Source organism: Dipodomys spectabilis, unplaced genomic scaffold (genome assembly GCF_019054845.1).
Source record: "Dipodomys spectabilis isolate Male_0828 unplaced genomic scaffold, ASM1905484v1 ptg000137l, whole genome shotgun sequence".
Lineage (NCBI taxonomy): Eukaryota > Metazoa > Chordata > Mammalia > Rodentia > Heteromyidae > Dipodomys > Dipodomys spectabilis.
Genome location: NW_024870814.1, coordinates 10,548,954 through 10,560,788, shown reverse-complemented (window position 1 = coordinate 10,560,788; position 11,835 = coordinate 10,548,954). Strand labels below are relative to the sequence as shown.

At 37.6% G+C, this 11,835-nt stretch overlaps 1 gene segment (V, D, J or C); it reads left to right on the top strand.

Annotated features, from left to right (window-relative positions):
* Positions 1-2,613: 2,613 nt before the first annotated feature.
* Positions 2,614-11,835, top strand: part of LOC122116802 — a 438,425-nt gene continuing 429,203 nt past the window's right edge. Inside the window, 1 exon segment of the V gene segment in view lies at positions 2,614-2,672. Coding sequence covers positions 2,618-2,672 — 55 coding nt within the window.

Below are 11,835 nucleotides of genomic sequence, written 5' to 3'. Positions count from 1 at the left end.
ACAAAAACCTCCCATCTGGCTGGGTGAGCTGTCTTCATGGCTGGCTGGTCTGGGGAGCAGCCCAGCAGTCTGTTTGAGTCTGCCTAGGAGGAAGACATTGAGGTCAATATAAGAGTGACTCTGAGTAGGGATGAAGAGTTTATGACAATACAACAAAATGCAATCTGTAACAACCAGAATAATTACCTGGATATAAAGACCATATAAACCAAGAGGTATTTGTTGAAAAATGCAAGTCTCTCATCAGTAATATTATAGCCAACCTGTAATCTAAAAAATAAATGCCTGCTGTGATGATTATTCTCTCTGTGATGAAATTTATAATACTACATTTCAGCACACGTTAGCCTACATCTTTTGCTATGCTTTCTGTTCAGAACCTGGAAGAACAGTTGTGCCTTTTCTAGCTTCTGCTCTGTGTGATCAACAAATCCTGCTTGACCATCAAGCCACCATCAGAGTTTGATTAGTGTCTTTTGGCTGGAACAACCTGGGGAACATACAAAATTGCACAAAGCACAGTAATGTCTGCCTTCTATGTCCTGGGGCTCTGGCTCTACTTAAGAGAATGGTGTGTGGCAAAACCCTGTAATATGGTTCATGGGCCCCAGAAGTCTGAGAGTGAGCACTTTTTCAAGAGTGCTTTATTCATCTGTTCATTCTCTGTGTCTTTATATAAAAAAAACATGTCAAGACGGCATCATTAATCTTGTTTGCCTTGTATCCACTTATATCACCTTAGACACCTGGAACTATGATATCTCACAGGCTAGGACTTGGGGAATTCTCAAGATTTGTTTAATACATACTTTAGAGTTAGAAAGTCCTAGGTACAGTATCTTTATTTGTCTGTTCTCAGGTGAGGGCTGTCATGTCTGTATCAGGACATTGTGTGTTATTAGAAAGCCACATGTTGAAGAGGCTGATTATTTGGTTGTCTTCACGTCACAGCAATTGTCTCTTAAGAGATCTGACTTACTACTTTAACCCTCCCAAAGGCAGCCCCTCCAGTGATCTAGGCACTTCCCACAAGTCACTGATATTTGAGGTCTTCTACCTCTCAGCATAAACACACAGGGGTCCACTGAGAAAAATCCTTCTTACACAGACTTTGTGGAAAAGGCACATCGAAATGTTAGTAGTGCCTGTCCATATGCTAATACATTTGTATTAACAAACAATTAGATTGGAAATGTATGAAGTTACTGTCCTCAAAATAATAATAATGCACTTAATACTTGCCAGTACCATAATGCTGCATTCACTTCTACAGCTTTAGTAGTCACTGGATTGGGAAATGTTTACATTTATAAATGTCATCATGATATTTGGATCTGAATGCTTATGGTTCTTCAGCCTTAGCTCAGAGGTAATATGGGGATCATCTTAGTGTTCTGCAGGGAAGCCACACAGAAGCCCTGTCAGCACCAGGGAATTCTACACATGAAAATGTATGGCATTAGTTTCAAGATGCTGGTCTTTTTTTGTGTGTTTTTTTCAGTGGTACTGAGGTGAACTCAAGACTTCACAAGTACTCTCCTATTACTGCAACATATACAGATCTCTTTGCTTTAGGTCATTTTTTTCAAGTAAGATTTTGGGGTTATGCTTGTCTGGGTCACAAGCCCAGACATTTGTTCAGTCACTAAAGATTTCTTCAGTTTGACACTAAAAGAAATTGGTAACATAGTAATGTACATGTTTATAGAGCTGCGTAATCTGAATAGACTTCAGTTTGTAGGATAAAGAATATCTGTTTCTGAATGGGAACAATTTGAAAGGACAGAAACATGAATGTTATCCAAGGTGTAGGAGACTTCTAGCTCAGACATGTGGAATGATCACAAAGCTGTCATGAATCTATGTCCTTTCAGAATACAGAGAATCAAAGTCTGATGTTAACTGTCTAAATCCTGGTTATGGAAAAGTGTATTCAAGAGTGAAGGACAACAAATGGCTTATGTGGAGGTGATAGCAGATACCCAATAGGTAGACTGTACTTTGCAGAACCTAACAATATATTTCACAAAGAATATTTTCACATATTTCTTCATCATTCATTGAAATATTTTAGGTTTCTCTCTATTCATCTATCTATCTCTCCGTCTATTTTCAGTCTTAAGTCTCATTCTATCTCTGGGTAATTGGGTAATTCTCTTCATGATCACTAAACAATAAAGTTTGTTAAAAAAAAAACAAGCTAATGAGTCAGGGAATCTGGTAAAAAAAAATAATTACTTGTATATCTCTGGAACTGTCTTTTCCTGGAAGATTGGGTTAGGTAAAAAGCTAGCTAAAACGTATTTCATGACCAACATTGAAATTACAATTCACTCATATCACAGGACATAAATTCATTTAGTTCACTGGACCCAAGAGAATACCATCCCATGCTAGCACATTTGTATTATTCTGGCTGGGTTGACCTTAATGTATCCTGGGCACATTAAGGACAACATGTCTGAGCAAAGATACTAAAATATGCAGCCTTATAGCTGTGCACCACACTTCTAGTCCCTGCAATTTGCACGTGCCCAGGGCCCAGTCCACTGCTTTTAGGATGCCATAATAGTATGCTCACATCCTGGTCAGGACTCAGTCCCAATCAGCACACTGCATGGACATGAGGGCCCCTGCTCAGCTCCTGGGATTTCTGCTGCTCTGGCTTCCAGGTAAGGAAAAACAATCCCTAGATTTACTTAACACAATATTGTAAACAATATTTTAACAATATTTCTTCAAGGAAGTCTTTTAATAAATTAATGTACTATTTTTAATTTTATTTTATTGTAAAGATGCTATACAGAGGGGTTACAGTTACGTGAGCAAGGCAATGAGTACATTACTTTTTGAGCATTGTTACCCCTTCCCTTGTTGTTGTCCCACTATCCCTTCCCTCACTCACTTCCCACACTCCCCCCCTCCTCCCCACCAATGCACCCCTTGCCAGAAGTTGTAAAGTTCATTTCCAATATACCGTGTAAAGTTCATTTCCAATATACCGTGTAAAGTTCATTTCCAATATACCGTCCTGTGGGTATCATTGTTGCAATGTTGCAATGTGTCAGCATTTTGTTATTCCCCTTTCCCTCCCCAGATTAGACAAATGTGTAATCAAGATGCAGAATACCAAAATCAAGTACAGTGTCAACAAGTTTTGTGTTTTCAATGTTAGGTGACAGATGTGACACTCAACTGACGCAGTCTCTGTCACTGTCTGTGTCTCTAGGAGACAGAGTCACCATCACTTGTAGGGCTAGTCACAGTATTAGCAGTTACATACACTGGTATCCACAGGAAGCAGGAACAATCTCCAAGCTCCTTTTATATAGAGCATTCAGTTTGCAACCTAGGGTCCCATCAAAGTTGAGTGGCAGTTGATCTGGGACAGAGTTCACTTTTGCCATAAACAGCCTGCAGCCTAAAGATGTTACAACTTATTTCTGTATACAATATGCAGTGACTCTGCCACAGTGATACAAGTCATAACATAAACCTCCCAGGGAAACACAAGTGTAAGGCTGGCTGCCCCAGCTGCTCATATTTGTGCCTACGTCTGATGACAGTGGTACTCAAAAGAATAGAACTCTGCAGGTCATTTGAAACTTTTGGTTGAAAAAAAGTCAGGGACCATCCTTTCCAGCTTACTTATCTTCTTCTGCCCCACCAGCACAGATCTCACAATGCACCTGCTGTCTTATTAAAGAGACATATCTATACTTACAAGGATCTGAGCTGTGGTATTCAAGTGGATTCACAAAGTAAACAAGAAAATAAAATTATACAAAAAAGATTTTCAAAAGAAAAGCTGTAGATTTCATAGCTCATCTTGTTCTGGTCCAGAAATAGGCATGTGGATGTAGAGGATACCTGATAATCCTACCAATCTCTTCCACTTACAGTTCTTTGCTTTCTGGAAAGGGTGAAAAACAATACAATGGAGAACGCAGTATCTATTAAACAATTAGTGGTAAAACAAATGATTTCTATAGGCAAAAGCCTAGATAGAATTGGATACATGCTACATAGCATTTAGGAAAATTAACACAAACTATTATGAAAATGCAAGTATAAGAAGTAAAATTAAAATTCTTAGCAGGCACACCAGATGTCCAGCTTTGTGACTATGCCTAAGAGTTGGGAGGGGGGAGGAGTTGGAGAGGTGGAAAGGATGGTAGGCCTTAAACAAAGGAGGAGATAACAATGCTTAATAGGAAATGTACTTATTACCTTACTCATGCAACTGTAATTCCTCTGTACAGTATTTTACAATAAAAACATATTTTAAAAAATCAAACAAAAATTCTTGAGTGTTAACAAGGAGGATTTTCTTAGTATTTTAGAGAGATTCCCATTTTGGTATACACATTCACAGATCCTGCTATGTGCATCTAGTTACCAGTAATATTTATCAATCTATTATTTCCCAGTGTTGACAATCTTAAAGTACCTAGAAAAGGCACACAGTATTCATGTGTAGGTTCTTAGTGGCTGGTATTCCACTCCTTATACTTGGATCTACATAGAAGTGGACTTGACAAGTGTCTGGGTTTCCATTCTCATCCATGGATAGAACTCTGATCTCTAATAAGTTGGATCCACCAGTAAACGCACCAGATGGAGACAGGTCTCTGTGTTTAGAACCCCATTAACATAATATAGATCTGGAGACTTTGCAAGATTATAGTCTAGACAAACTAGAGCAGATGCAACTGTGTGATATAAATAAGAGAAAGATGTCCACTAATGCTTCATGTCATTTATTCAAACCACACATTTCTTTACCGCTTTCTTTAAAGGCAGATTTGTATTGCCAAGTTTAATTTTACATATCTGGTTATTTCAAATTTCCACAAAGTGGCACTGATTTTGACTACTAAAGAAGTAGATGGAGTGGGGGCTGCAGGAAACTCCATCCACAACATCAAGCAATCAGGAAAGATAAACCCAGGTCATGGACATTCTTAACCACACTGTCCTTGTGTATCTCTGACCTAGAGACTCCCTATGTGTCTCAGAGTGAAGTCTTCTAGACAGACTAGCCCTTCTTTGTTCCCTGTCATCTCAGCTTCTAGACAGTCTCCTGTTGTGAGGGGCTTCATCCTGCAAATGTCAGTCATCCCCAAAATAAAACTGCCACTTGCTCCTGGTCCTTGAGATCAGATCATTTTTATGTAATCATATCACAGATGTCACAATACTCTTATAGATTCATACTTCCTATACCCAAATTATGCACTCCTGCTTGTTGGACACAAACAATTCACTTTAAAGAGCTTCTGGCCTGACATCCAGATAATACACCTGGTTCTAACATATGAATCCAGACGAAGAGCATCAGGCAAAGTAGCCTGAATGGTAGAATACAAAGTGCCCTTTTATAAGTCCTTCCTCCTTTGATTGCCTCAGGTCTTTATTAAAGACATTTAGGAGCCTAAATCCCACCTGGGCACAATGGACACTCCTCTTAGATCCTTACTCTTTTCCTTTTCAGCATGTGGTCACCAAATTTGGTGATGTTGTTACAGCTACAGTATTAGCATAGGAGAGTGACAGTTTAAGTCAGGGTCAGCATAGTCTGCTTTAGTTCTATAGATAGTATGTGAAAACTGAAATGGCACTTTTCTTTTTCTGTGTGCTGATACCAGTACTTGTATTCAGAGCCTGGGAGCAATCCCTGAGATTTTTGGCTCAAGGTTCTACCACTTGAGCCACAGCTCTATTTCTGGAATTTTTGATAGTTAACTGGAGTTGGCTTTGAACTGTGATCCTCAGATCTGGACCTCCTGAGTAAGTAGCTTGGATTGCAGAGTGAGCCACTGGCACCTGGCTGAAATGGCTTGGTTTTGCTAAAGAAGAATTTTGGTGAATATGTATATTTTCTGAACATTTAAGGGTCATATAGTATGACAGAAAACAATAACAATAACAAAAACAATAACAATGATAGTATCTTATAGTGTTAAGCATTTATTTCCACAAAATATAGAAATACATTCTCTAATACAAACATCATTAAACTATGCTTTGTATCCATTATATTTTCCAGCAGTAAGTGAGGTCATGACATATTTCATATTGTTACTCATTTTCCCAGAATCCAAATTTGATGTTGAGCAATAGGTCTTAGGGTTATTTTTTTTTTAATTTAATTTTATTTGTGAACATACTGTACAGAGGAGTTACAGTTACATGGGCAGGATAATGCGTACATTTCTTACCAAGCATTGCAGCCTCCTCCTTTGTTTACCCTTCACATCCCTTCCCAGCCTCCCCCCTCCCCCCCTAATCCCAATCCTTCTCCTTCCCCCCTTCCCCTCCTTCCCCCCCCCCCCCCCCCCACCGCACTAACATTGTAAAGCTCGTTTTGGACCTGACAACTTGTACTTCTCATTGTTGCAACAGGTCCACCTGTATCCTTAAACAACTGGTTTTTCCCCATTTCCTCCACAAGTTATACTGACATCAAATATAGTGAAAGCAGGGGTTATACTATGGGGGAGGGACATACAAAGCAACAAAGAGATAATCTTATAAATGTGTTAGAAACACATGCATGAAAGAAAAAAAACATTAAAATACACATCTAAGGGTTCATTTTCCTGACATCACATTATCTGACCTTTTCCGCTTGACTCATACGTATACTAGATATTACAAATAAGGGAAACCATGGGACCTACGTTTCTTTGGGCCTGGCTTACTTCACTTAATATAATTTTTTCCAAGTTTTTCCATTTCCTAACAAATGGGGCAATGTCATTCTTTCTGATGGAGGCATAGAATTCCATTGTGTATATATACCACATTTTCTTGATCTTAGGGTTATTTTTAATTTAATATTTCTTCACAATTATTTTCTTAGCAAGCAGTTGTATTTAAAATGGATTCATGAGTTGATGTTATTTTTGTGTGTATATGTGTACTTTTCTTTTCCAAGTCCTTATGTCCTCAACTCCTTTTGCTGGAATGAGACTTAGATTTAATCATTTATAAAATGATAACCAGTTTCTAAGTTGTTATGCTAAGTGACAAAAAGTTAAAACGCACAAATCATAAACATTATACTAAAGGAAACAGTAAAAACTTTGTGGAGATATGAAACATTTTCTCTAATTTTATCTACTAATCATGATTTGTTTGGTTTTACAGAGATTGCCCAGAATTTTGCAAATAATTTTATGCAAATATCTCGTTAGTTTGTTAAAATATTTTATTTTGCTAAATTTCCTTGAAAAGATTTCGAAGTTAGCTTTCACAGAAAGTTACCTAGAATTAGATTTGTTTTTTGGTATTTCTTTTAAATTAAGAACAATAGAGAAGGATATATTGTCTTACTATTTGTTTATTTATAAGTACTGGGGTTGAGAATAAGATCTTACATTTGCTTGAATGGTCCTTGATTACTTGAGCCATACACTCAACAATATTTTTAGTGGTCATTTTGGAGATAGGCTTTGTGACCATATTTTTCTTTGACTGTCCTGCAATCAGGATCTTTAGGATCTCAGCCTCCTAAGTAGCTAAGATTACAAGCCTGATCTCTGCCTCCCAGCATCAATCTATGATTCCTATTCCTCTAGCATTTGTGTTCAGTTGTGTGAGCATTATTCTAAAGTAAAGTGAGGTAGGCAGTATTTTTTCAGAATCAGATTATTCTGGTCTCAAATGCTTTAGTGGGAAGTGGAGCATAATCAAGTTGTTTCCTTGTTTAAATGATTCATGATGTGAAATTCTCACAACAGTAACAGTTATCATCATCAAATGAAGGGCTAATAAAATGTCAGCCTTACAAGCTAATTGTAAACAGGAATATGACCAGCCTGGCTTGGACCCAAGGATACTATGCAAATTATCAAATGATTCAAAGGAAAAGGGCATGTGTGCTACATCTTTGAAAGGGAGACAAAAATGGTGTTTTTTCATGAAATGTCATTGAGGGCTTGTGAAAGATCAAGATGACAACTTTGAGTGCATGATTCTCAGGAATATTCACCAAAATTTTCAGCAAATACTTTAAATATGCATTAAACTCTTTCAGACAAGACACTGCGTGAAACATAAATTGATTGGTACCAGAATACATAAGTACAAAGATAACTGAGGCATTTCCTCTTCTGTTACCTCATGCAATATATTTAAGTCATTGGCCAGTATGAGAACAGGTGCAGCCCCTCTTTTAAGTTTTAAACCTGTCTGTAACCACAATCAGAAACAGCATGATGATGACATGATACTGGGCCTCTGAACTGAGAAAAAAGACAAAATAGAAAAGGGGCAGCAGGAGATCCAGAGCTCAGCTCCTGCTTCTGAATCCTGAGGTCCCTTAACAAGGCTTTTTAATTTAGTTCAGAACAGGCGAAGTAACTTGTTTTTAATGTACTTACAACGTACTATATGATTTTTTTGTTTCTCTTGTATGCTCTTGCCCCATGGTTTAACTCCTGTTTCACTGTATTTTATTCCGGTGCCCTGCATTTTGTACATACATTTTTCTCATTTGGGGAGGGGAAGGGAAATAATAAAATGCTGAAATAGGGATACAGCTGACCCACTGTAACAATGAGATATACAAGAACGAACTTTACAACTTTGGGTGGGGAGGGAGGAGTTGGGGAAGTGGAACAGGAAGGGATGGAAGGGGAAACACAAAGGAGGAGGCAAAAATGCTGGATCAGAAATGTACTCATTATATTACTCATGTAACTGTAACCCCTCTGTAAAGTATCTTTACAATAAAAAAACATAATTAAAAAAGGACATAAGTAACAATGAGATGTACAAGACACCATGTTACTTTGCAACTTCTGCGAGGGGGGTGGTGGGAATCAAGGAGGTGGGAAAGGAAGGGATGGCACAGGAAAAACAAAGAAGGAGGCAACAATGCTCAATTGGAAAGGTACTCATTACCTTGCTCATATAAGTGTAACCCCTCTGTACAGTATGTTTACAATAAAAAACGTACAAAAAAGAAAAAAAAGTACAGGCAAATGACTACAGGTATGTGCAGAGTCTAGGGTATCCATATCTTTGAAATTAACAGCATTAACATGAAGCTTAGTTTGCATACAAGTGATAAATGCCTCCCTTAGGAAGCAGAGGGAAGCAATAAACACTCTAACTTTTTAAAATAAGTTTTTATTGTGAACATACTATACAGAGGGGTTACAGTTACATGAGCAAGGTAATCAGTACATTTCTTTTCAAGCATTGTTGCCTCCTCCTTTGTTTTTCCCCTACCATCCCTTCCCTCCCACCTCCTCAACTACCCTCCCCCCTCCAACTCCCCCCCTTCTAAATTGTAAAGTTTGTTTTTCAACATAGTGCCTTGTACATCTCATTGTTACAATGGGTCAACCTGTATTCCTATTTAAACATTATACCAACATCAAATACAATGAAAACAGGGTTTATACCTTAGGGGAGGAACATGCAAAGCAACAAAAAAAAAATCAAACTTTAACATAGACTTTTTTTCTCATCTCTAAGGTCTTAAACTGTCCAAGCAGGTAACACTTAAGGGAGAAAAATGAACCTCCGTTTTGCCTTGACAGTTTGACATTTACTGGGCACAACTCTCAGCCTTCTGAATGTAGTCAGAGATGGCTTTCCAATCTCTTAACCCTTTCTAGGTCTCACAGCTCAAATCCAGAGTTCGCTACATTTCCCCCTTTTATTATTATTTAAGACAGTATGATTGTCATTTCTGCTTGAGTGATAACAGGCTGATGATAAACATTGGAATAGACAGGAAACCAACAGGACAGCCCCTAAGATGGAAGCTCTTGGATCCAAGAAGAGACATAGCCAAGACAGCCCCCAGTCATTAATAATTTTTAACTTGTTTAATTCCATTTTGAGCTGCTCTAACTGGTTCTGATTTTTTTTTTGAGAATTGTTAGTTATATTAAAGCAATACAACCCTTCAAATTCTTGTTTTTCATCAGCAAATAATCTATGGTAGCTCATTTTTGTCAAATACTTGATCTTAACTCCATTATTTCCTGATTTATTTCTTCCAGAATTATGGCCCTAACATTTGTTGTCTTGTTGAAAAGACAAGCTAGCTGACTAGGTTCTCTCTGGACACCTACTCCACAATTTAGGGTCATGTAGAATAAATGCTGTAGCTACAACTCTATCATCAGTACTTAATAGTATAAAGTAATCATCACAATTTTCTGGAGATCATGTTTCATTCATCCCTTATTCTGGTGAGTCAAATTATTAAATAATAGAGGTACATCCTCCCAATGTAAGAGTCCTGAATAATTTCTCTTCAGAACATAAGATGTTTTTCTTCCACAAAAGAAAGACCAACCAATTCCAAGTAATTTTCCTTTAGACAAAGCAAGTATTGCTACAGAACAGTTACTAAGATGGTCCACAATACTGAAACATAAACATTTTTGATGAACTATAAATTCAAGGTCTATACTTAAATCATTCTCTATGATTTCATCTTTTTGCTGACTAATTTTATCCTAGGTTATAAATTTGTCCCTTTCTAAAGTGACAGCAGTTCTGACTAAATTTTGCAATGGGATATTTTGTAGAGAGGGCTTTCCTCAATAAAAAGGAAGTTTTAATCATGGTATTATTGTCCAATTGAAGCCTTATGTTTGAAGAACTGTAAATTCTGATTCAGGAGCTAAATATACAGTAACATTTTTTTTTCTATAAGAGCACTGTCTTGGGAGTAACCTCTCTGTATATTGGAACTTAAACCAATCAGATATATTTATCCAGGACCTCTCAAGTTTTTTCTGACTTAATAGTTCTACTCTATCTTTATATCAATGGACAGGTCCCACTTCTGAATTGTTACATATCACAGTATAAGTTAAGTATAATATTGACCCAGCATTGGAACCTTCCTGGCAGAGGCTTGCACTCTGCAAGAGGCACTCACAGTATGAATAAGTGCTGTTTCCATTACAAAGACATGGCATTAATTTCCTGTCCATTGTCCTGTAAGGATCTCTCAGCTTTTTGACAAAGCTTCTTCATCTGTTCCAACATGGGAATGGTTGCTGTTCTGGTTTGCACTGTTTATCCAGTGCCTGCAGTCATCTTCATCCTCTTGAAGGATTCATCAAGAGGTTCCTTGGTATTAGATGATCTTTTCTTCATTCCTGGATATTAGTTTCTGGGCTGGTAACCAGATGTCTGCAAAACCTGTGGAGACACAAGCATGACCATGTTGCCATACTTTGACAGTTTCAAATTTCCCGGTATTATCACAATCATCCTTCTACCATATAGGCTGACACGAAGACGGCAATTTTTTCAGAACCTTCCAATGTTTATCTTCTGGTGAAGTACTGGATGCAAAATTAAATTTCATAATTTAGGGTACGTAATGATTGCTATCTGTTCTTTGGCTGGTCCAGTGACCTAAGCCTATTCTCCCTTCTTGTTTTCTTAGTTGAGACTTGAGTGTATGGTTACTGTATTCCACAATGGCTTGTCCTTGAGGATTATATAGGATTCCTGTAATATGTTTAATGTGCCATTTATGTAGGGAAGATTGCAATTTAGTACTAGTATAAGCAGAACATTGTAGAGGAATCACCTATGATCAATGAACTCATTGCCCTGGGACAAAGGACAGAGCAATTGGGAATGAGCTCTAATGAGATTAAAATAAATGGGTTAAACCTTGAACAGGTGGATGAACAGTTCTTTCTGCTCTGTAGACTGTTAAGGGAGTTGTTACAAGAGCAATATACCTTTCTCTTTTTGCTTCTGTCAGTAAAATAAAGAGGTAGTCTTGATTTAGGATAACAATCTTTGGCAAAATCCGTTGTATATATTTTAGAGATGAATAGACCT